General features: G+C 47.5%; 4 protein-coding genes and 1 non-coding gene across 5 annotated transcripts; all 5 read right to left on the bottom strand.

Annotated features, from left to right (window-relative positions):
• Positions 1–6,817: 6,817 nt before the first annotated feature.
• LOC119272344 (acidic endochitinase SE2-like) lies at positions 6,818–7,711 on the bottom strand. The gene has a single exon (XM_037553852.1). The coding sequence runs from the start codon at positions 7,709–7,711 to the stop codon at positions 6,818–6,820; it is 894 nt and encodes a 297-aa protein (XP_037409749.1).
• A 4,207-nt stretch (positions 7,712–11,918) lies between these two features.
• On the bottom strand, positions 11,919–12,812 carry LOC119272342 (acidic endochitinase-like). The gene has a single exon (XM_037553849.1). It carries the CDS (start codon positions 12,810–12,812, stop codon positions 11,919–11,921), a length of 894 nt encoding a protein of 297 aa, XP_037409746.1.
• A 5,342-nt stretch (positions 12,813–18,154) lies between these two features.
• LOC119272341 (acidic endochitinase-like) lies at positions 18,155–19,212 on the bottom strand. The gene has a single exon (XM_037553848.1). It carries the CDS (start codon positions 19,198–19,200, stop codon positions 18,319–18,321), a length of 882 nt encoding a protein of 293 aa, XP_037409745.1. The 5' UTR covers positions 19,201–19,212; the 3' UTR covers positions 18,155–18,318.
• Positions 19,213–19,621: 409 nt separating this feature from the next.
• Positions 19,622–22,805, bottom strand: LOC119269663 (60S ribosomal protein L10a-like). The gene is made up of 6 exons (XM_037551558.1): positions 22,731–22,805; positions 22,595–22,624; positions 21,523–21,742; positions 21,026–21,191; positions 19,959–20,164; positions 19,622–19,844 (listed from the first exon to the last, which is right to left on the bottom strand). The coding sequence occupies exons 2-6, from the start codon at positions 22,597–22,599 to the stop codon at positions 19,791–19,793; spliced, it is 651 nt and encodes a 216-aa protein (XP_037407455.1). The 5' UTR covers positions 22,600–22,624; positions 22,731–22,805; the 3' UTR covers positions 19,622–19,790.
• LOC119273911 lies at positions 20,550–20,645 on the bottom strand. The gene has a single exon (XR_005135041.1). It is a non-coding gene; the product is annotated as a small nucleolar RNA snoR26 (small nucleolar RNA).
• Positions 22,806–25,752: the final 2,947 nt, after the last annotated feature.

Genomic DNA, 25,752 nt, shown 5'->3' with positions numbered 1-25,752 from the left:
TCCTATCGCAGTCCGGACATGCACTTTAGGGCATGTGTACCCAGGGAAAGGAACCCTTAACGGAACTATTCTCCCTGGAAGATGTTTCTTACTATCCATGTAATATAACATAACTAGTTGGGAACTTGTCTGTTCAAGCACTAATGACCCCTACGCCTGGTCTCCACGCATACCCCGGTTCTTACATAACTGAGCGGGTATTCGGATACACTCCGGACTATCGGGTCCCGAGGTTGAAGCGAAAAAGTCCGCCATGACAAATAATCTACAATCCGGCTAGAAGGCATTATACATGTCACTTTAATTACATAGTCATGCAGACTGACTAAATTCCTCTTCTATACCATCCAACAGGCGGTCTAGCCTACAATCCTGTTGGGAGTACTTTGCGGCTAATTCTACTTGCCCATAAACTAAGCTAATGGGGATCTCTTTTCCGTCGGGCCCCACAGGTCCGACCTCGGCCATGTGATTTGGGTCAACCTTGGTATACCGCGTCTTCACCATGGCCCAGGCTTCCCTGGCACCTTGACGGCAGGCCGATATCTTCCATAATCGGAAGCGCCGCCGTGCTCCCTTGAGCTTCTCCGTAAGCTCTGCAACGCCTTCTGGCAGGGAGACGGATGGCCACAAGGCCTGGGCAACACCTTGCATCACCTGCCGAACTTGTTCGTGCAATTGTGAGAGCTCGGATAGAAGATCACACGCAGACCCGGGCATTTCCTCCGCGGGACGACCCGTCAGCATACCTACAGACATAATGCTGTTAGTCGGCTTCTTCGCTGAACTCCTTCAAAAGGATTCGTTCAAGCACTTACTGAAAATGCCGCGCTGAAGCCGCTTATTCTCCTTCTCAGAGTCTGCAAGCTGGGCTCGAACGTCTTCCAGTTCCATGCTCAGCTTGGTATTGGCGTCTTGGAGATTGTTTTTCTCTCGCCTGACCTCAGTCAGCATGCGTTCGCCAGCCTTTAGCTGTCGCACGACATGCTGGTCCTCTGGATTTTCTCCGGATTCATCTGCAACATCTATTGTTAGATCTGCAGCCACGCCACACACTATATGGTAACCATCATTCTTCAAAGTAAATGTTACCAGCGGGGGACTTTTTCGGTTCCTTCAATGCGGCAACAGCGGCCCGCAGTTGGGTCTTGCATTCCTCCAGCTCCTGTGACAGCCAAGTATTCTTCTCTGTAAGAACCTGCACAATAAAGATGATCCTTAAATCAGTTCTGTTAATTGTTTCAAGTCTCAGGGGCTACTGATACATATAATCATCAGATTTACTTACCCGTACATCCTTTACATACTGATCCGTGGCTCTGGCTAGACCATCTTGAGCAGCACGGAGGTACGCCTCTCCAGAATTGAAGGCATCAAATGCCTCTGGTGAGAAACAAGCGTCGCGGAGTACGGCCCGGTGGCGCCTATGATTCATAGCGCTTTCCACTCCTGAATTTGTGGCGGATAATCTATCTGCATCCTCTGTAAGGGGGTTATCCGGCGCCCGCACCATATCGGCTTCTGCCTCTATGTCCGGTCCTGGCGCCCGACTGGTGGAAGCGTGATTAACAAAATCGTCGGACATATTCCGGCGAGCGTTTTTTCTGTTAAAGAAACACGGGCGTCATTACATTTGAAGAAAGACGACAACCACGGAGCGGGGTTTCTGCTGTACCTTTGCGCCAGCGTCTCCGTCCTAACCGCCTTCCTTTTTGGCCTGCCCGGCCTCGGTGCCTCTTGTTGGCAAGTTGCTGCGGGTTCGGCAGGGCGTCCCGAATGCCTTCCCTGTAAAAACGCCATATGTATATGGTAGGTGAAGTGTCTAAAAGGGGATCCTAGTTTTTGGAGTTGGGGTTTTTTGATTTTTCTTATGTGCGATGCAGAAAGCAGTCCGGGATAGTCGGCCATAATGGCCACCATGGCATTATCATAGCTTAACTGATAGAACTGCCGGTCTATCAGCTCCACGAATATAACCGGATCTTCTTCGAGTCCGGAGTCGAGGGCCCGGTCAGGGTCCTCTGGTTGTGGAGAGGGGCTGCTGATCTCCTTTATTGCTTTTCACAGTTCCTGCAGCAAAATGGCAAGGTGAATACTTACGACAAAGAATGCGGGAAGAATGGGAGTAAGGAGATATAACTTACCCAGCTTGGAGGATTGTACATGGAGAATCCATCCCGTGGCTTGATGCGGATGAACTCCTCTTCCTCTCCCTTGAACAATTCGGACAGAATTTTTGCTAAAGCGACAGCATTGTCCGGACCGTTACGCCCGCAGCGGGTGGCATCATCCGCCCCGTTAAAACACCACAAGGGGTGCCCACGATATTGAAGTGGTTGCACTCCCCACATTATGCAAATCGACATAACTTCGATTACTGTCAATCCTGATTGAGCCAGTGCTTTAATCTGGTTCATCAGGTAAAGGACTTCTCCATTGTCTTCCTCCTGGGGGCTTCGTGGGCGCCAACTTCGGCGTTTCTTCAGAGGAGCATTGCTGAATTCAGGAAGACCCCGCCGAACAGGGTCCGAAAGGGGAACGTCCTCCATATAAAACCATTCCGAAGGCCAGTCTTCGGACAACTTCTTCGGGGTACCGGATAGGTATCCGGTTCCGGCGATGCGCCATATTTCGGCTCCGCCCACTTGATAAAGTTACCCCCTCTGTGTGCGAGGGACGAGGCAAAATAGCCTTTTCCATAGCTCGAAGTGAGCCTCGCAACCCAGGAACAACTCGCGGAGAGCAACATAGCCGGCGATGTGTAGAATGGAGGCAGGGGTGAAATTGTGTAATTGGAGGCCGTAGAACTCCAGGAGCCCGTGGAGCAACAGATGAATTGGAAATCTGAGTCCCCTTAATAAATAAGGAATAATGCAGACCCGCTCCCCCGTAGAGGGACTGGGAAAGCTCTCCGCTTGCTCCCCGCCATTGTAGGTGGCAAGCCCGGCTCAAACGGGCACCATGTATGCTGGAGGGAGAAATCTCTTAGTCTGCAGTTCGATTAATCGACTGTGTGGGACTGAACATCTCTCCCAATCACCGGGCTTAGGGCTACGGGGGCGGAGGAGGAGTTGCGGAGGTCGGCCATGCTGGAATGGATCTTTCTGAAGCACACTCTGACGGATTCTCGCTGGGGAAGGATGGTATGGATCGGATCTGAGAATCCCCATCCTTTTAATAGACAATTTATTTATCTGGCTAGGGGGGCGAATGTAAAAACGCCCTGGCGCCTCGTATTCATTCGACGCGTGGGAGATAGCCCTTATTGGGCAAAGAAGCCAAGAGGTCCAAACATTTATGGGACCGGACACTGCTTTACAAATGTTTGAAATATGGAGAAGAACCCGCCTTGCAATGCCGAAGACAACACTGCGCACCGGACTCATCATCATTGAAGCCTGGTTCGTGGGCTACTGAGGGAGTCCTGGATTAGGGGGTATCCGGACAGCCGGATTATATCCTTTGGCTGGACTATTGGACTATGAAGATACAAGATTGAAGACTTCGTCTCGTGTCCGGATGGGACTCTACTTGGCTTGGAAGGCAAGCTAGGCAATACGGATATGTATATCTCCTCCTTTGCAACCGACCTTATGTAACCCTAGCCTCCTCCGTGTCTATATAAACCGGAGGGTTTAGGTCCGTAGGACAACATACAATCATAGCATAGGCTAGCTTCTAGGGTTTAGCCTCTCCGATCTCGTGGTAGATCAACTCTTGTAATACTCATATCATCAAGAATAAATCAAGCAGGATGTAGGGTTTTACCTCCATCAAGAGGGCCCGAACCTGGGTAAAACATCGTGTCTCCTGCCTTCTGTTACCATCCGCCTTAGACGCACAGTTTGGGACCCCCTACCCGAGATCCGCCGGTTTAGACACCGACACCAAGGATACCAGTCAAACACCCGACCGTGTGTTTCTTTTGAATGGTTGTTCTGAGAGGCCTCTTGTCAGATTATAATGGTCAAAAATTATCAGAAGTCATCTACACACCCTATATACGGGTCAACGGTCGTCTGGACGAATCAGGTGCTATTTATTTTATTTATTTTTAAACACATATTATTTCATCCAAACAAAATTACTTTGCCATGCTGTATTTTATATGCAGGAGAATTATCCATTACAAAGTGGTATTATGCCACGGAGATGGAGGCGTGCCAACATCATTCGGCACAGGTGGGCGTCCTTACTCAACAGACTCCCGCACCGGCTTACAACGTCGTGGCCGACTCACCCGTCCGCCGCCTTACAACGCCACGAACGACTCGCCCATCTGACCTCGTGGCGGTTCACACGTCCGCATCGGTTTACAATGCGGAGGACAACTTGCTTGTCTGCACCGGCTTACAACGCCGCAGCTGACTCATCTGTCTGCTCCCGCGATCGACTTGCCCGTGATTAACTTCAGCTTCACCATAGTGATCACCAACTTCGCAGCGGATAACTTCCGGCCTAACATATCACGTGAAATCCATCTAGTATATTTTTATATTACATATTGCTTTCTTTAAAAAGAGCAATTACTCTGTCTTGTGAAGTTCTCCAATGCAGGACAAAATGTCTACTGCAAAAGGGACTATTATATAACTGAGGTGTTAAATAACTCATACCGGTTTATATCACAGTCAAATATGGAGAATCTCAAGACAACTCCTCGAGTCGCCTTGAGACTTGGGGGCTACGATGACATGACTCGGTAAATGACTGACAGCTTAAAGCAAGTCAAGAACTCCGGGTCAGTGGAGGGAAAAATAACCCGGCCCCAAAGGCTACTGCCTTATTGGCGAATATTTAGAGGCCGTCAGAAAATTTCCGGTTTAAAAAGAAGGATTCCGGTTCAAAATCCGGCTCAAGGTAAACATGTCTCCCACAAAGCTTTAAAACTCTCAATATCCGGTTCAAAATCCCGGTTCAAGAAGAATTTATCTCTTGCAAAAAGTTAAAGGTTGCCGAAGAGGACCTGTTGCCATGATGCGCAGTTCAAACATGGGTATCCGATCCGGCTTATACGCCTTGTTACAAAATACATGGGGGCTTCCTGCTCACTGAGCATAGCTATGACTACCCTTTGATCCGGCTTATAGGCTGGGCTGTAAAGGTCATTTGGGGGCTTCCTGTTCAAACATAGGTCGTATTCGAACCAAAGAGAACATAGTTGTCGGTACCGTCTTGACCGGCACAATGCCAAACTCACTAGGGGGCTTCTTGATCGTATTCGAATCATAGCTTAACCCCTTTTGGGTCCGACTTTGATCGTATTCGGATCATAGCTTAACCCCTTTACAAACCGGATATTTTTGGCAATGATAAACCGGCAAGTTCTACAAGCCGGCTGAAAATCAGATGAGTATTTCAAGACCAATATTTTTGTTAAGCATTGGGAGCTGAATCAAATATTCTTCACAATATATTTGTGTGAGAAGCCCATGTCAGCAAATTGATTATGAAGCTGGTCTATTGACCCGGACTGTCCAGAAAAAGGAAATGACAAGGACTTAAGGATGATCAAGTGCCGGCTTACAAGAATTTTTAACCCGGAGCACAATCTGTCAAATTTATTCTTGTGTTTATTTTGCAGGATCAGTTTAACGTGGATAAATCCAAATTAAACTGGGGGCTAATGTCGGGGATATACCCCCACGGTGTAACCCGGCTGGATGTATGACCCGGATGGATCTTGGCGACTCACTGGTGACCCGCCCGGAGCTTGGTGACTCACAAGTAACCCACCCGATCTTGGCGACTCATTAATAAACCGGCGGGCGGGTCAGACGAATAACAAGGCCCAAGGCCCAGTATGTCAGTTCGTATGATGGTGGGCCGGTTTAAGAGGAAAGCATAAGGAATATTCCCTTACAAAGAAAGCAAGACTAGGACTCCACTTGTAATAGAGTAATCTTAATCCTAATAGGACTAGTCATGTAAGCCGCCCCTTCAACATATATAAGGAGGGGCAGGGCTCCCCAAGAGTGACAGGTTCCACAAGTTTCACAAGTTAGGTTTAGATAGACAAGTCAATAGCTCTCGAGAAAGAGCACCCTTGTAATCGTGATTATCATCATCAATATCAATGAAGCAGGATGTAGACTTTTACCTCCACCGTGAGGGGCCGAACCTGGGTAAAAGCCTCGCGTCTCTCGTCTCGTTCAACCCCTCTCAAGCTACCACATAGATGCATTGGCCTCACGACTAAGTCCTCACACTAGGACATCTGCCGTGACAATTCCACGACACTATATGAATTGACAGTCCTGAGCACTCACAAGAATAGCAAATATTCATTGCATAATGGGTGTCATTCGATATAGAGGAAGAGTATGGGTTGGTGCAAACTTCTAAATTAAAAAAACATCTTGCAATCACTTCATGCCAGTGGTATTGGGGCCCGCTCTGGCATCACTGATACTTATCGGCGCATCAAGGCACTATTTGCTTGGATAGCATTTCTCTTCTGCATGTCTATGGAGTTTTGCAAAACCCAAACACCTCAGAGATAGATATAGAGGTTGGAATTTGTCGAATGAACCACACTCCTTCGTAGACGTCAGGAGTCCATTGATGAAAAGGGGCTGGGGAAAGCTTAAACCCAAGTCCTACGGTGATGGATATAAGCGCAATTGAAATTCCTGGGGAGTTATGGGACTTAGCTTAGAAATAAATAAATTCTTCATAAATATTTACAATGGATGCATATCTCCTCATGTACACCGGTATGCTAGCTACCAATATGATGACATCTCAAACCACTAACACAAGATACTATGATACAGGACAAGGGACACAAATACTAGGCCAAGCACACCAAGGAGAATCACACATGGCTCTTGATGGCGGAGCTGTATCCAGTGCGATCATCATAGAATTTTGACCAAAGCATGACGCCGCCGTACTTGGGCGAGCCCTTGATGAGTGGAAGCACGCGTGATGTGAGCTCAGCGGCAGGCACGAACCCGGTGCCCGCGGCGTCCTTGGAGGCCGGCAGTCCTAGGAAGATCTTCCCTGCCGGCACCGACTCCCATCTTTTCCATGCGTCCATGAACGCTCCACGCCCCGCACTGAACTGGCACTCTGGGTTGTTGTAGAACTGTACCCAAACGAAATCGAACAGACCCGTGTTGATCGCATTGCTGTCCCACTCGTCCGGGAATGGGCACTGCGGTGCCGCGCTCAGTAGCACGGCCTTGCCTCCGTTTTTTCCCAATTTCTTCAGGTCTGTGGCGAGATCATTCCAAAATTTGGCACCACCGAGCTCGATGTCGAAGTCAATGCCGTCGAGTACCGCCTCGCCGAGAGGGCGGAATGATGACGTGCCGCCCAAATAGTTGTTCCAGAGGTACATGGCAACTTGTCGTGCATCACCAGGTGATGAGAGGCCGTAGCTGCCATCTCCACCACCGATGGAGAGTAGGACCTTGACACCGCCGCGCTGGCAAGAGTGGATGTCCGTGCTCTGGCTTTTGCAGCCGCCCGACGAGGCGTCGCAATGGCTGCCAAGGTCCAGCTGTGGCGTCTGGCCCTTACCGAACTTTGGGAGGAAAGCCAGGATGACGAACTCGTAGTTTCCAGACGCGCACGTCTCAGCCAGCGACGCCTCACCGTCGTTCTGGCCCCAGTACACGGCGATGCTGCCGGCATGGCAAGTCGCGAGTAGCGCCACGAGGAGGGTGGCAGTGAGCTGGAGGAGAGTGAGAGCTCGGCTTGCCATGGCTGGGATCAAGCGGAGCGTACCTGGCTAGCTGGTATAGTAGCGCTCTGTGTTTTTAGCTGTGATGGATATTGGGTATGTCTGAATTTTTATAGTGTCTTGAGGGAGCATCATGAACGATTTTTAGTGACGTTCCTGCCGTCGCTTGTCCGCTCCTGCATCTAAATTTACCGGCAATGTTTCACGTTCCGTTTGAAGTTAGTATTTTCCTTGCTTAATTTACTCAGACTGATCAGCAGTTGATAAACGATTAGTGAAGAGAGTGCGTTAAGATCACAAACGCCCTGCCGTGTTCAACCAAAATATCAACAATACGTGCCATAAAAACTGGGCCTTCTCCTCTGTTTTCTACTGCAGAAGAGTACCAGGCAGAGCACATATGCAAAGTCTTATACTCGTACTAATAGTTTATTGTGACACGGTAATTTGCGGCTCGAAGCTACCTCAACGATGGTTAAAATTATACTTGGCATATTACACGCAATTCTTTAGTTAAATTGGAGCCCTAACAACCCAGGCTCGCCTTAGAGATCTACTCCCTCAGTTTCAAAATAGATGACTCAACTTTGTACTAACAAAGTTGAGTCATCTATTTTAGAACGGAGAGAGTATATGCTAGCAAGGTAGGAACGAGTCCTCCCTTTTTTGAGGTCGGTTCTCATAGTTTTCTTGAAGAAGAAGAATAAAAGCGGGCAAAAATTAGCCTTCATTCATTTAATAAGAAAGAGTATATTACAACATGAAACAATAGAGGTGTACTCTCCCTCCAAATATGACCCCAAGTATCTAGCGGCCGAGAAAACCAGATTTGTTGTGTCAATTTTATTACATGCTAAAACAAGGTGTGGAGCGTAGGGATGTTGCGGAAGACACTCACGGTAATTTCTTCCAAATTTCTCAAGAGTAAAGCATGGTCAATGACATCATGATTTTTCCCATTCTTCTTTGATGGACGATGTGTGTCGAGCATTCTTTACTGCAATCCATCTATACTACTTATAAAAGAGCAAACATAATTTTCTTTAAATGCACCCCACAAAACGTATACGGATACATTACCACCGCATGATTATCCCACTAAACTCAATCTAACGGCTAGCCTTAACCTAATCTATTCTCTGTGTGCACTTAGCAATTTACATTGACTGACCGTACTCCACCGTGGAGGAAAATATGAAGTCCACGCCTGGTCAATTAGGAAACTATAATCACGGACACATCCTATTAAGAAACTAATCACGGACGCATCTAATTATTAGGAAACTAATCACAAACGCATCCTATTATTAGGAAACTAATCACGGGTGCATTCTATTATTAGGAAAATAATCACGAGCGCATCCTATTAGGAAGTTAATCATGAACACATCTAATTATTAGGAAACTAATCACGGACGCATCCTATTAGATAACTAATCACGAACGCATCTAATTATTAGGAAACTAATCGCGAGTGCATCCTATCGTCTCCTATGAGGGAATCGCGATCGCGAGTCGCCTGTCGTCACCAGCCCACCACCCACGCGAGTCACAATGGGAGACATGCGAAGAGGAGCTGCGACTTCCTCCGAACACGCACACATGCCGTCGCCGCCTTCGTCTTCTGCCTGGAGGGCAGGTCACTCTTCTACTGACTGCAACGACTTCGCATCATACAGAGAGACCAACCATGTTTCTCCGAATATCTTGAACCATGATCCTTATGACTTCATCTCTACTACTTATAAGAAGTACATTTTTTCATTTGACTGTTTTCCCGACTTGGGAGGTAAGGTATGTTTTATCCACTAGAGTTGCTAAAATTGGAAGCATATCTGCAGTTTTTTCTTTCTAAACCGGCATTTGTTGGCCCTTTTTTGCCACTGTTATTCTTACAAGTGGTAGCCTACGTATCATTATTACTACAAACTGAGAGGATATTTGTTATATTGTCAAAATTTTAGAATGTTGAGCCCTTAAAGAAATGTGTAGTACTCAAGTAACTGTTCCAAGTTGTCATATTAATGCTTTTGTCCCGTGATTAACAAGTATAATTACGCAATTTATCAATGTAATTTTTATTTGGTTTACATGTTTTATTTTCATAATAAAGTAAGCCACTTTTCTTGCTTCCAGACATTACAACACTTGTGGTGTAATAGTAGAATCGGATGGTCCAACTAGCATTTTTTTGTCTTGTTTCACAGCTGATTCTATGCAGTCAAGACATCTCTACACTTCTCTATGTGACAATGACTTCCTCTTTTCAACAAATCATAGAGGTCTCTTCCCGCTATTGTGTGGTTGACACTCAATTGTAATAATAATTCTTAACTGGAGTTTGTTAGCACTGAAACGGTTCCTTAGCTTGTCCTAAGTGACTTTTTCATGTGTGATTATACTTGCATAAATGTGTGCATATGGAGAATCATGATGAATCTTCTAAATAATTTTGAGTTTTAGACATTGGGAAAAGTGGGTGGTCTTTTAATACAGGAGACATGTTGATTAAGGAGAAACGAAATTTCAAATTATTTGTATGAGTTGAGAATAAGAGATTGTGTACTTTATAGGGAAATTTCAAATTTATGAATAAATTGTCTTGTATTAAGTATAGTATAATGTGTTAATCCAAATAGACGCGTGTTGCACGTGCACACTTATTAGTCCAAATAGACGTGCGTTGCACGTGCATATTTACTAGTGAGTGGAAAATGCCTTCCATCTAGTCAATTTGACGGACACGTGCATTTCACTAAGGAGCATCATGAAGACACTATTTTTCCCTATTAGAGATTGGTAGAGCCATGTTGCCAAGTCGTTGCACATTCCCATGCCGCATCCCAAAAGCATCCTCCCCCCTTCTTATTGTGACGGTTGTTGAGGTGTAGAACAGATCCCTGTCATTGTCATCACAAGGTTTTCCCTTTTCAATTGTGAAGGTACTTTTGTTATTTGAACAGGGGCTAACGGACATTGCAACTTGTGGAAGTGGCATACACGTGAATGTTTTCATAAATGAAGATGAGCCATGGACGCCCCCTCTAAAAATGCAAAATAGTTTACAGTATATGACTAACACTAATTATCTAGCACTTTAATGTTGTTTTAAGACTATTTCTCATAATTCTAATGTTGTTTACAAGAAATTATACTATTTGTAGTGTCATTTTACAAATTTTGAACTTATTTATTATAGCTACCTTTTATATACATTATATATGTGAATTACGGCAATCCCCATGCTAAATTCCTAGGTCTATTTCAGCTTCCCGTACTATGTAAATGAATAGCTCATTTCGTCAAATAGCTGCTCAAAATCACCACTTGGTGGATTGGGAATGCCAAACTTATCAATTTGTCTTGTGTGCCTGCTCCTTCATCAGTTTCATCAGTTAAATTGTTAGTGAGATTAGCTCGAGGTTAAACCACAAGGAGCAAGTCTGGCGCCCTACCAATCTACTCGTGGGATGGCACGAGCTCCACGGTCGTAATGGCGCAAAGCTAGGGGCCTTGACCCCGTTCTTTTCATTGTTGCTCGAATAAATACAGTGAAGGAGAAATTGAAAAGTTGTGGAAGTTTGAGCAGGCAAACATCGGCTTCCACTTCAGTTCAGCGCCAGAATTTCGCCATTAGAACCAACACATACATGTAACCGAGCCGCCATGGAAAGCTGTAACTAAGCCACCATGGGAGGATGTAGCTATCTCTCAAGATCTTAGTAGTGGGTAGACAAGCAACCATTATATGTTGGTCTAACTACCTGACCACTAGCAATAGTTCACCATTTTGCCATGCCCAATTAATTCCAGGTGAGGCACTCAAGGTAACCAACAAAAAAACTGAGAATGTTATGTTTTTGGTCCATCGATAATGTTCCAAAAAATAACAAGTTCTTCAAGTTGAATAGAAAAATATGACCACTCGAGAGTCATTTTGTAGGATAATGGTATTCAAATGTTGAACCCAAGCTTTAGCTGATTGACTAAAAATTGTACTCTCTGCAGAAACATCGACAGTGTAGTACATGATGTATATGGGACTTATCTTAATTAAAGAAAGTATATTAAAATTCTTAATAAATATTTACAATAATGGATGCATATCTTCTCATGTACACCAGTATACTAGCTACCAATATGATGACATCTCAAACAATAAACGCATGATACTATGATACAGGACAAGGGACAGTGGGGCACACAAATACTAGCACACCCAGGCGAATCACACATAGCTCTTGATGGCGGAGCTATATCCAGTGCGATCATCATAGAACTTTGACCACAGCATGACGCCGCCGTACTTGGGTGAGCCCTTGATGAGCGGAAGCACGCGTGAAGTGAGCTCCCCGGCGGGCACGAACCCGGTGCCTGCAGCGTCCTTGGAGGCTGGCAGTCCTAGGAAGATCTTTCCTGCCGGCACCGACTCCCATCTTTTCCACGCGTCCATGAACGCTCCACGCCCCGCACTAAACTGGCACTCTGGATTGTTGTAGAACTGCACCCAAACGAAGTCGAACAGCCCCGTGTTGATCGCGTTGCCGTCCCATTCATCCGGGAAGGGGCACTGCGGTGCGGCGCTTAGCAACACGGTCTTGCCACCCTTCTTTCCTAAGTTCTTCAGGTCCGTGGCGAGATCATTCCAGAATTTGGCACCGCCGAGCTCGATGTCGAAGTCGATGCCGTCGAGTATGGCGTCGCCGAGAGGGCGGAATGATGACGTGCCGCCCAGGTAGTTGTTCCAGAGGTACATGGCAACTTGTCGTGCATCACCGGGTGATGAGAGACCGTAGCTGCCGTCTCCGCCGCCGATGGAGAGGAGGACCTTGACACCGCCGCGCTGGCATGACTGGATTTCTTTGCTCTGGCTTTTGCAGCCGCCCGACGAGGCGTCGCAGTGGCTGCCGAGGTCCAGTTGTGGCGTCTGGCCCTTGCCAAACTTTGGGAGGAAAGCCAGGATGACAAACTCGTAGTTTCCAGACGCGCACGTCTCGGCCAGTGATGCCTCGCCGTCGTTCTGGCCCCAGTACACGGCGATGCTGCCGGCATGGCACGTTGCCAGTAGCGCCACGAGGAGGGTGGCCGTGAGCTGGAAGGTGGTGAGAGCTCGGCTTGCCATGGCTGGGGTCAAGCGGAGCGTACCTGGCTAGCTACCTGGTACAGGAAGAAGTAGAGAGTAGAGACTAGAGACTGGTGACGAGGTGCGCTGTGTATTTTGAGTTGTGATGGACGTCGGGTATGTTTTGATTTTTATAGTGTCTTGATTAGCGTCATGGAGGCTTTTTTAGTGACTTTCCTGCCGTTGCTTGTCCGCTCCTGCGTCTAAATTTACCGATTTATCGGCAATGTTTTGTGTTCCGTTTGCGGTTGGTAATCTCTTTGCGTAATTTACTCGGGCTGATCAATGGTTGATAAACTATTAGTAAAAGAGAGTGCGTTACAAAATTACACAGAAAGTTTTTCGACCCCCGCGTCCCTCTCCGAGGCGGCACGGGGGGAACCCCAGACCCCGCCGCCAGCCACCCCCCTCCCTCCCCTTCCCCTCGTGGCGCCATGGGCCGCTGCCGGGCGAAGCCCGTGCACTGCCGGTGGCGGCGGGGTCTCTCCCGGGCGCGGCCCCCTCCCCTCTAGCGGCGGCGTGGAGCTCCACCGACGGGGCTCTTGGCGGCTTGGTGCGGTGAACCTCTGGCGGCGGCTCGGCGCGTTGGCTGCGGTGGTGGGGCGTGCTTCGTCCGGTGGTGTGACCTGCGGTAGCGGCGGCCCGGGGTCCCTGCCCTGTTCCGGTCCAGTCCGATCTGGATCTGGTTCTGGCCGGCAGGGTCTCGGCCACGGCTGCCGGCAGGCGTGGTGGCGCCGGTCCTCGGCGGCTGCTGAGCACCGTGGTGGTGCTGGCGGTTGTGCTGGTGGCTCGGTGTGGTGGATGGGGCTCCGAGGCGGCGGCCTCGGACCGAGCTCCCGGCGTGGCCTGGGAGTGGACGACGGGTGTGGACGGCGTACGTGCGCGCGGAGGCTCTTGATGTGTGCGTGGGGCGCGGATCGACTGCCGGGCGCGGCGGCGGCCGGCGCACGTCGGGCGCAGCGACTGACTGAACGGGCGCGGCGACTGGTTGGTTTCTCCGGGGCGCGAGGTGTGCTGCGGGTGGACGGCCTGCTCCTGCTCAGCTGCTTCACTCGAGCGGCTCTGATCTGGGTGCTGCTCCTGGCGATGCGGCGTTGGTTGCTGCGGTGGTGGTGGCTACGGTGGTGCTGCGGTGGTGGACGGCGGCTTCGGCCAGGGGGTGGTGCGTGTCTGGTCATGGTGGATCGTGGGATCCCGTGGCCAGAATGAGGTCGGCCTCAGCAGGTGGTGGCCGGTGGGCGGCGGTCGGTGGTGGAAGGTGGTTGGCGCATCTTCGAGAGAAATCTTTGCTCCGACCTTCTTCGGAGCCGGCAACGGCGGCACCCGCGGGTGCCGTGATCTTTCTTGAAAGCGTCGCCGTGGAGGTGTGCTCCTCCTCCCCACGGCTTTAGCTCCGGAGGGAAACCTCAGATCCGTTGGGTCGGACGATGGAGGCGTCTTCGCGTCATTCTCCTTCTTGGGGGCATCGTCTCGGAGCAGGCTATGACCGAAAGACTGGTGGATTGCGGCATCTTCGCCGTGGATGGCGGCATCTTCGCCGCATGGTTTGCTGAGGCAGGGCGCTGGTTTCTGTTTGGCAATGATGATGTCGTCGAGAGGAGCTCGGGTCGCGGCGTGGACTTCGGTAGCCGGTTCTTCCCGACGTGTCCGAGGTGCTCTTCTGTGGGCACGGTCGGCGCAAGTCCTGCATATTTTCTTGGTGAGGCTCGTTGTCAAAGTCGAAGCTGTCGGTTGCTTGCGCGTATGGCCTTCTGGTGGTATGTGCCGTCGTGGCTTCTATGCAGCTGTTTGCGGGTCGGCTTGGTTGGAGCTCTATGGTGAAGTCGGAGTCGCCCGTTCGAGGCAGCCGGTGATGACGATGACGCTTGCGACTTCTCGGCGAATGCCTTTCTTCTTTGCAGCTTTGTGTCCCATGTCGGTGATCAGGTTGGCCGGTGGTGCCCATATCATGTAGGTTGAGTTGTATCGGTTTTAGCTCGGTTTTCCGCCAATTAACCAGGTAATTTTCTTCTTCTTAATCAATAAAAATGGCAAATCTTTTGCCTCGTTTCAAAAAAAAAAAGAGTGCGTTCAAAGCACAAACGCCCTACCCTGGTGGACCAAAACATCAACAAGACGTGGAATAAAAATTGAGCGCTCTCCTCTGTTTTCTACACCAGGAGTACCAGGCAGAGCATAATATGCTTGAGAGTGGATTTTTAAAACCCGGGTGTATTGAAGGACCTTATTTTAAATACTTTAAAAATCACATTTAAATTTGCAAAAAATTCTGAAATAACTCTACGTGATCATATGGATGTATATTACATATGCGTAAAAGTTTGGTGATGAAATAAGTAAACATGTGAGCTGTACAAAAATGACAAAATGATGATTTCCAAATAGTCAATAATACATGCACTATTCATCTTTCCAAAATCATGATTTTGTCTTTTTTGTATGACTCACATGGTTACTTATTTCAGCGTCAAAATTTGCACATATGTAATATACATCCATAAAAACATGTTGATTTATTTAATGATTTTTTGAAACTTTAAAATAGCATTTTGACACTATTCAAAATACAGGGCTCCAATGCACCCGTCCTCCAAAGTGACTTTTTGGTCTTAGAGCATCTACAACCACAACTCGCAAAAATAGTCTCCCAAACACCCGCGGTCGTGTTCGGACATGCCCGCTGGCAGTGACCGGGCAGTGTCCATTTTTCGATATCCACAACTGTAGTAGCCATTGCCCGCGCCAAATCATGCAATGCATGCAGCAACGTAAACAAAATTAATGTAGATCAACATCGAACGATAAATTTCTCCACATAGTTAATAGGACATACTATGGGTTTTTCCTTGTATATTATAGGGAACACAAGCAAGGTTAGACTCTTGCGATCGTGTCGCCCCCGCGGGCGACCGGCCGCGCCCCCAGCGCCTCCTCCCCGAGCCCTCCCCCTTCCCTCCCTCCCTGCCGCCGTCGCTCGCGTCCGGCGCCGGGCATGGACCGGGCGGTGCTGGTGGCGGCGGCAGCTGGCCACTCCCCTCTCGGGTCGCGCCGACGCGGGGTGGGGCGGCGTCGCGGAGTACTCCTAGGCAGCGGCGGTCCAGTGTGGCGGGGAGGGGGGTTCTCTGTCATGGTCGCAGGCGATCTGCTGGGCGGTGGGGTGGCGCGGCGGCGCGACCTAGCGGTGCCCACTTGGCCCAGATCTGTTGAGTCCTTCGGGCCCCATCTGGGTCTGGGCGGGCCGGCAGCGGGGAGGGTCATCGGGGTGGCTCCCGGGAGGCAGGGAGCGGCGATGGGCGGGGTGGATGCTAGTGCCACCCTGCTGCAGTGGGGCTTTGCGGGCCTGATTTGGGCCTGGCCGGGCTAGGGGTGGCCTGGTATGCCCTGCTGCCACGTCCAGACGGCGACCATGATGGTGCCGGAGGCACGGGCCTCCTGCGCGACGGCGGTGGAGGTAGTTCCCTCCCGCGCGGCTCTGGTGCTGCTGCTCCCATCGCCTGGTGCGTCTCTCTTCGTCCTCTTGGCCTCGTGATGATGATCTCGGTGAGGCGGCGTGGGTGGCGTCAAGACCGCGGTGGCGCATGCTGGTGGGTGGCGAGGTGGTTGGATTGGCTCAGGCCCGGTTGGGCAGTGGGGTTTGGAGTGCGGGAGAAATCCTTGCCGGTTCTTCCAGCTCCGATGCGGGGACACCTACGGGTGCCGCATTCCTTCCTGGAGGGTGTCGGAGGTATCCATGCCCCACCCCCTTCCGCGTGTCGGGGGAAACCCTAGGACATGTCCGAGCAGCAGCATCGTCGGTTTCGCATCCTTTCTTGGAGGTGCTGCTTGGTACGCGGCGGATCGGATCCTTGATTTGTGGTGGGTCGATTCTGGAGGGCACAGTGGTGGTGGGTCATCCGTGATTTGTCGAGGTACCATTGTTGGCATTTGTTCCTTCTTCTTTATTCTTTCTCTATTTTTTTGGGCTTGTTGTGCTACTCGCCCGAGCAATTGCTATGTGATTGGTGTTGGTTGCTTCGTAATACAAAGTGGAGGGCACCATTTTTGGATAATAGGACATACTGCATCTAACCCAAAAGACATAGTTCATCCGAACTATAATACAAAAGAAAATATAACTAGATAAAATGTGGAGGCTGTGTCGGCCGGAGTTCACCGCTTCCTCGGGCCATTGCCCTTAATGCAATTCATCTCAATCATTCCTTAATGCAATCCATCTCAATCCATGAGCGGAAAATGCCTTTCACCTAGTCGATTTGATGGAAACGTGCATTTCGTTTTGGTTCATTGGTTATGATCCAAAAACACATGTTCCGCAACTTGAATGCCAAAATACATGACATCTCCACCTTTTAAACCGGAAAGCTTTGGGCCCTCTTATGGATGATATTGAAGTGATTTCGTAAACGTAGTAGTAAAGTCAACAATATTTTTGAATGAAATTAAAAAAAATACTCCTTCCATATTACAGATAAGTACCATTTTGGGCAATGCCTTCACGCAAAAAAAATATACTTTGTCCATGAATATCATTTTAAATTTTCCAAGTTGCAAATACAATAGTATAGATTTTTGTCTCAAAAATATTTCTAAAATCTTATATTTTTATGTTGTTTATACATATGTTACATTCAAAGTTAGTAGTCAAACCCAAAATATCACTTATTATGATATGGAGGGAGTAGAAAATATAAGTAAAATTATAATACGAATGAAAAAAAATAGGAACACCATATGTGGTATACAACAAGGAAATTTTAAAAAGAAAAGAAGTCATAAGTATAACGGAAAACCCAGAGAAAATAGAGAGTGATCACAAATAATTCCTAAGGTTTCGTGAATGCTCCTAAACTTGTTTCCTCGCTCTGCTTATTTTTTTATTTACAGACTATCTTTCCAATTCTAAAATGTCATTATTATTTTTATTCCTTTATTCAGTTTTCCTTATTTAACCATTGTTGTGATGTATTGAGAAAATGTTTAGTTTGTGCCACCTATGTGAAACCACTGCCACGTCACCCATCAAACTGCTTCTAGGTAGGAGAGGCCCAAAGTTGTCCTGTCTAAAATATTGAGATGTTATACTGTTAACAACAGCAACAACAATAACAACAAAGTCTTTAGTCCCAAACAAGTTAAGATAGGCTAGAGGTGAAACCCATAAAATCTTGTGACCAACTCATGGCTCTGGCATATGGATAGCATACTGTCAAGTAGTGGTATTCAAATTTAGCATTGATGCTGAACTCGAGCTATAGTTCATTGACCAATAGTTATACTTTCATTTTATATAGATATACTAACGATGTAGTGCATAATGTAATATGTAGAGTTCCAAATTTGAAGTGATTAGGACATGGCGGCTTCAAAGAAACTACACCGTGATCCTTACATATTGGGACATAGTCGCTACCAATATGATGTTATTTCAAGCAATTAACACCTGATACTATCGTACAGGAGCGGCACACACGACAGCGCCAATCAAGCGAAGAAACACCAGGGAGAATCACACGTGGCCCTTGATGGCGGAGCTATATCCAGTGTGATCGTCATAGAACTTAGCCCACAGCATGACGCCGCCGTACTTGGGCGTGCCCTTGATGAGCGGCAGTACCGACTTGAGCTTGCCGGCGGGCACGAACCCGGTGCCCGCCGCGTCCTTGGAAGCCGGCAGCCCCAGGAAGAGCTTCCCTATCGGCAATGACTCCCACCTCTTCCACGCGGCCAAGAATGCTCCAGGGCCTGCGCTGATCTGGCACTCCGGGTTGTTGTAGAACTGCACCCACACGAAGTCGAACAGCCCTGTCCTGATCGCGCCATCGTCCCACTGGTCAGGGAAAGGGCACTGTGGCGCCGCGCTCAGCAGCACGCCCTTGTCCAAGTTCTTGAGGTCCCTGGCAAGGTCACCCCAGAACTTGGAGCCGCCTTTCTCGATGTCGAAGTCGATGCCGTCGAGCACAGCGTCCCCGAGGGGGCGAGACGACGACCTCGTGCCGCCCAGGAAGGTGTTCCAGAGATACATGGCAACCTGCCGTGCATCGCCGCGGGACGAGAGGCCGTAGCTGCCGTCCGCGCCCCCGAGGGAGAGGAGGACCTTGACGCCGCGGCGCTGGCACGAGTGGATGTCCTTGCTCAGGATTTTGCAGCCGCCAGATGAAGGGTCACAGTGGCCGGCGAGGTTCAGCTCCGGCTTCTGGCCCTTGCCAAACTTTGGGAGGAAAGCAACGACGACGAACTTGTAGTTACCTGACGCGCATGTCTTAGCCAGCGACACCTCGCCGTCGTTCTGGCCCCAGTACACAGCGATGCCGCCGGCATGGCACGTGGCGAAGAGCGCGACCAGGAGGATGGCAGCGAGCTGGAAGGGGGCGAGAGCTCGGCTTGCCATGGCTGGGATCAGTAGCTAGTGACAATGGAATACGTTGTGTTTTTTGAGTCGGGGTGGCTGTTGTTTTTATAGCGGTTTGGGGAAACAGAAACCAAACTTATGCCAGAGAATATAAAATTCGTACACGCATGATCAGGAACCAGATGGGCAACGTCGATACGTTCCAGAGAATTGGGTGTGAAAGCATAAAAGAATTGGGTGTGAAAGCATAAAAGAATTGGGTGTGATCTGAAGAAAAAACTCGTCCGTGCAGACTCCAAAGAGATTACTGGGATGCTCCAAGGATGTCAGCGGGGCAGCACGGATACACCGAGATTCCACCGTCCGACACACTCGGTAAAATAAGATTCTGACGGTCGTAAATACCGAAGGAGTAATGCTGAATCTAGTGTTAAGCTGATGACAGCAGGCAGAGCAGTAGTAAGGCACAGGGACAACGGATAAAATGTCATCAAGTTCCAGACAATAGAACAAAGCATCTCAGTACAAGACAATAATTGTCACTCCTCAGCGCACGAAAATTTGATAATTGAGAAAGCAACAAAAGTTCCCAAGTTGTCAATCTCCTGGAAATCCTAGAAGACTAGAGCCTAGAACAACCGGTACACCTTCCCCATCGTGCTCTTCAGGTACAAGCATCTCACCTGCAAGAAATTACAGATCAATCAGTAATCTATTTTTAACATATAACCACCAATCAATAGCCAAATGTTGATGAAAATATTGTGTGCAGGTATGGCAGGGGGCACATAACATACGTTTTGCCAGTTCTTCTTCAACAGAGAGACGAGGAAGTTGACGCTCATCTGCACGTTCTGGAAGATCTGCTTCTCCTCCATACCCAGGTGGCCAACGGCAACACCCATGCAAAGCACCTTTTTCAACTGGAACTTGACTGTGGCCTTGGTCTCATTAACCTTGGACTCAAGGGATTCCTGGTGAGACACCAAAGTTGGAAACTTTCCTGCAGTTGATTATCACGTAAGAACAAGAGTAGTAACAAGGTAGAAAACAACACTTCAGTTACTAAGTATAGTCCAGAAGATAGCAACGTATGCCTAATTGCGTCATACACTACGAAGTACATAATCTAAACAAAATACATTGACATGCCGAAGTGTATGTCTCCTAAATTTCAATAAAAATCCACTAGAAGGTATGATTTTAACATAGATTTCAGCATTCATCAATGGACTACTAAAGACCAGTAAACCCTAGGCCTTGCCACAAACCCAGTTCCCATATTTCTTACCTAAGAAAAACAGAAATATTATAAAGGCACAGTTTTATATACTTGTGGAATTTACATTTAGGGAACAAGGATTTGCAGTAATATATGAAACAAAAAGGAGCATCTCAGAATATTTTCCCCAATGCTTTCTTCATAGGTAAGCATACCTCAAAGTGCAAGGATGAATATAGAGGAAGCAGATCACAGATGCTCTCAAAAATAAAATAAAGACAGAGACGTTATGCCAGCAAGAGATAGCGATGCTATAGTGTGCCAGTGAGCTACTAAGGTTAAACAACACAAGCAGACAGCAAAGATGCTACTCCCTCCATCCCAAAATAAGTGACTCCACTTTGTAGTACCTTTAGTACAAAGTTGAGTCACTTATTTTGGGACAGAGGGAGTATGATTTACTGTATTTCATAGCATGGCCCACTTTTAATAACCTATGACTAAATGCAATATCCATGCAAAAGCGATGAGATGTTTATTTGGCAATAAAAATAACTGCCAATAGTCAAAGTTAATCAAACATGAACTGATCACACCAGCAAACAATCTTCTAATGCAGAACATGGAACAAGAAATACTTGCCTGCCTTGTTAAGACCAGGTCCAAGAAGTCGGGGAATCTGCTTAATAATAGCCTCAGATGCAAGGAAAGCATGATACTTCTTTGCAAGCTTCTTGACCAGCTTCTTGTTTTTGTTCATCTTCTTAAGGGATTCCACATCCATGCAGTCTAGGCCCATTTTCCCTGCCTGCATCCAGCATTGATAACAAGAGTACAACAGAAATATCAGGAAACGTAAAGCAAAGAATTGCTGAATAGCATACAATCTAAAACAAATGATAAAACTAAGTGTTGCTAGTGAAACATTATAAAAATGAACTTATGGCTCAAGAAAAATACTTTGCATGTATGAAAAGTTCTGACTGAAGGTAGAAAATCACTGGACTTATACTGGGTTTTGAATGATCAAGGTAAACAACTCATTTCACTAAACACAAGTGAAAACCATATTGAAGAACAATAAACTTAATTATGTTTTCAGCACAGGTGAAATAAAAATTGATAGAAGCATATGGTACCTCTTCAACGTGCTGGGCATCACCAAGCATGCAAACCCTCATCTTTGGGCGAGGGATGTGAGGAAGCTTGACAGAACCACTGAAACGCTTGTCCTTTTGCGGGTCATAGTTCTTCAGACCAATCTGCAGCTCAATGGTTTCAACGAACTTGCGGTTCTTCTCACGGCAGTCATTGATAATGTTTGTGATTGCCTCCCTCAGGGCGTCGCTCTGCAACTTACTGAAATATGGAGGAATCAGCAGTTAGTTGAATGGTACGGCACGACAATGGAGGTTAAGTTCTATGCTTCTATAACTGGCAAGGTGCCAATAAAACATGACCTACGTTTGCAAGAAACACATACAGCTCTAATAAGCTTGTGAGGACTTCATGCAGCAGCATCAGTAACTAAGCTTGTAAAAAGTTCAGCTAAACATAAAGCATGTTGCTAATTCACAGAACAGGTTCAACAAAAACTGATGTTCACAGCAATTAAACATATAAATCACAGCATTGTGCAGCAGACACAAAGGGGCGCCTACAAACAGAAAGACTAGATTCGATACAGACTTATTCCCTCACTTATGGAAATTTTGCAGGAATGCTCCCATCCCAGAGCAAGCTAGCTGCCGCTGAACAAATATATTTAGCATCTAATGCCGCTACAGCTTTCTAGGGACAGCGTGGCATGCAACAAATTCATGGGTCTGATTCTATGAACTCTTTCGGAAATGTATCTAGCAACTGACAAGATAGATGATACAGTATATAGCATCTAATGTAGATCTACAGGACGCATCAGTGCTTGCTCCAACAAACAAAAGGGAAAACAAGCATGCTTTCTGATTAAAAAGCAACCACACCAAGGATGCGAGGCATGTAACACGGTACGAAAGATAAATTTGCTCGCCGCTAACAACCGCTCGGTAAATCCTAAGCACCACGGAACAGACCAGTCGCCACAGCAGCAAACAAACTGACTAGCGACCAATGCTGGATCACATAGTTAACAGACTGTAAACATCTCACGGATCCCGCACCCCAAAGCAAACCAAAACTACTGTCGGGGCCAAAGGAGAAGCGTGTCCGTACCTCATGGCGCCGGCGGTGGGAGCACTGTTCCTGCGCAGCGACAGAGAGGGAGAAGAATGGCGGGTCAGACGGAAGGAACAGACGAGTTAAATGGAAGCACCAAGAGAGGAGAAAGGGAGAGGCGGAGGTGGCTTACCGCGACGAGGCAGGGTGGGAGGAGGGGGCGGCGCGGCGGAGTGGAAACCCTAGAGCCTGGTTTTATATCTATGCCGGGAAGCCTAAACCCTAAAACGCTCGTTTACCTTGGTGGGCCGGGCTGTGGGCTTGAACTTGACTTCGGCCCATAGATTGTTGGTGGGCCGGAAGTTTTCTTTTCCCTTCTTTCGTGTCGTTTTTTTTTCTCAAAAAAAAGTGTCTTTTTTGTGGTTTTTTTTTAGTTTTTCTCTAGGTGGCTGGTTCAATTTGCCTCAAAAAATAAAGGTGGCTGGTTCAATATATTCTCCTTCTTTAAAAAAATTAAGCTCTCATACAAAAGGTGGCTGGTTCAATTGATTTGGTTAAATTTTTGTGAAGAGTACGAGTAGTTTGCATGGGAAAAAATCTTATGCGACTCGGGTCGCATGCTCCCAATGGTTGGACCCTCTCCATCAGTTGACACGTAGTCAAACGAATCTCAAAGCCATCAGCCAGTTGTCCCCTTCCCAGAAGTAAATCGTGAATGTCATGTTTCTCTCTCCAGTGCCCCACTCTCCTGCCTCCGGTGCTAGATTTTTGTTGTCGTCGTCGTCGTCGTCGCCGTAACTTGCCTTGTCGCACTATCGCGGAGGTGTCGGCGATCCTAAAGGAAATATGCCCTAGAGGCAATAATAAAGTTGTTATTTATATTTTCTTATATCATGATGAATGTTTATTATTCATGCTAGAATTGTATTAATCAAAAACTTAGTACATGTGTGAATACATAAGACAAACAGAGTGTCCCTAGTGTGCCGCTACTTGACTAGCTCGTTAATCAAAGATGGTTAAGTTTTCTAGCCATAGACATGTGTTGTCATTTGATGAACGAGATCACATCATTAGAGAATGATGTGATGGACAAGACTCATCTGTTGGCTTAGCACTATGATTGTTTAGTTTATTGCTATTGCTTTCTTCATGACTTATACATGTTCCTATGACTATGAGATTATGCAACTCCCGAATACCGGAGGAACACTTAGTGTGCTATCAAACGTCACAACGTAACTGGGTAATTATAAAGATACTCTACAGGTGTCTCCAATGGTGTTTCTTGACTTGGCATAGATCGAGATTAAGATTTGTCACTCCGAATGTCGGAGAGGTATCTCTGGGCCCTCTCAGTAATGCTCATCACTATAAGCCTTGCAAGCAATGTGACTAATGAGTTAGTTACAGAACGATGCATTACGGGGCGAGTAAAGAGACTTGTCGGTAACGAGATTGAACTAGGTATGATGATACCGACGATCGAATCTCGGGTAAGTAACATATCGATGACAAAGGAAACAACGTGTGTTGTTATACGGTTTGACCGATAAAGATCTTCGTAGAATATGTAGGAGCCAATATGAGCATCCAGGTTCCGTTATTGGTTATTGACCGGAGATGTGTCTCAGTCATGTCTACATAGTTCTCGAACCCGTAGGGTCCGCACACTTAACGTTCGACGATGATTTTTATTAGGAGTTTATGTGATTTGATGACCGAAGGTTGTTCGAAGTCCCGGATGAGATCACGAACATGACGAGGAGTCTTGAAATGGTCGAGACATAAAGATTGATATATTGGACCATGTTATTCGGGCACTGGAAGTGTTTCAGATAGTTTCGGGTAAAAACGGAGTGCGGGAGGGGTTACCGGAACCCCCCGGGGGGAACTAATGGGCCACCATAGGCCTTGTTGGAGAGAGAGGAGGGCAGCCAGGGCAGCCCCCCCTGCAGTCCGACCCCTGCAGTCTGAATTGGACAAGGGAAGGGAGGGCGGCGCCCCCCTTTCCTACTCCCTCTCCCTCTCCTTCCTTCCCCCTCTCTTCCTTATGGAGGAATCCTACTAGGATTGGTAATCCTAGTAGGACTCCTTATCCTTGGGTGCGCCCCTAGGGCCGGCCGGCCTCCCCCTCCCTCCTTTATATATGGGGCAGGGGGGCACCCTAGAACACACAAGTTGATCTTTTAGCCATGTGTGGTGCCCCCCTCCACAGTTACACACCTCGGTCATATCGTCGTAGTGCTTAGGCGAAGCCCTGCGCCGGTAACTTCATCATCATCGTTGATAACCCACAAGTATAGGGGATCAATTGTAGCCTCTTTCATAAGTAAGAGTGTCGAACCCAACGAGGAGCTAAAGGTAGAACAAATATTCCCTCAAGTTCTATCGACCACCGATACAACTCTACGCACGCTTGACGTTCGCTTTACCTAGAACAAGTATGAAACTAGAAGTACTTTGTAGGTGTTGTTGGATAGGTTTGCAAGATAATAAAGATTACGTAAATAAAAAGTAGGGGCTGTTTAGATAAAGACACAACTAAGTTACTTTTAGTAAAGAGCTTTTTGTTACGAGAAAGTTATTTGTCCCTAGACAATCGATAACTAGACCGGTAATCACTATTGCAATTTTATATGAGAGAGAGGCATAAGCTAACATACTTTCTCTACTTGGATCATATGCACTTATGATTGGAACTCTAGCAAGCATCTGCAACTACTAAAGATCATTAAGGTAAAACCCAACCATAGTATTAAAGCATCAAGTCCTCTTTATCCCATACGCAACAACCCCCTTACTCGGGTTTGTGTTTCAGTCACTCACGCAACCCACTATAAGCGAATCATGAACGTATTGCAACACCCTACAGCGGGGATCCCTCACGCTTACGCGGCACGGAGAGCACCATAGGACATCACCAATAATAAAACATGCAACTCAAACCAATCTTGATCATCAAATAACCCATAGGACAAAATGGATCTACTCAAACATCATAGGATAGCCATACATCATTGGGAAATAATATATAGCGTTGAGCACCATGTTTAAGTAGAGATTACAACCGGTAAGAGAGAGGTTACACCGCTGCATAGAGGGGGGAAGAGTTGGTGATGATGGCTGTGAAGTTGTTGGTGAAGATTGCGGTGATGATGATGGCCCCCGGTGGCACTCCGGTGCCACCGGAAGCGAGGGGGGAGAGCCCTCCT

The sequence above is a fragment of the Triticum dicoccoides genome, chromosome 3A (assembly GCF_002162155.2).
Source record: "Triticum dicoccoides isolate Atlit2015 ecotype Zavitan chromosome 3A, WEW_v2.0, whole genome shotgun sequence".
Lineage (NCBI taxonomy): Eukaryota > Viridiplantae > Streptophyta > Magnoliopsida > Poales > Poaceae > Triticum > Triticum dicoccoides.
Note: the sequence above shows the minus strand (reverse complement) of the source record. Positions and strands in the feature narration are given on the sequence as shown.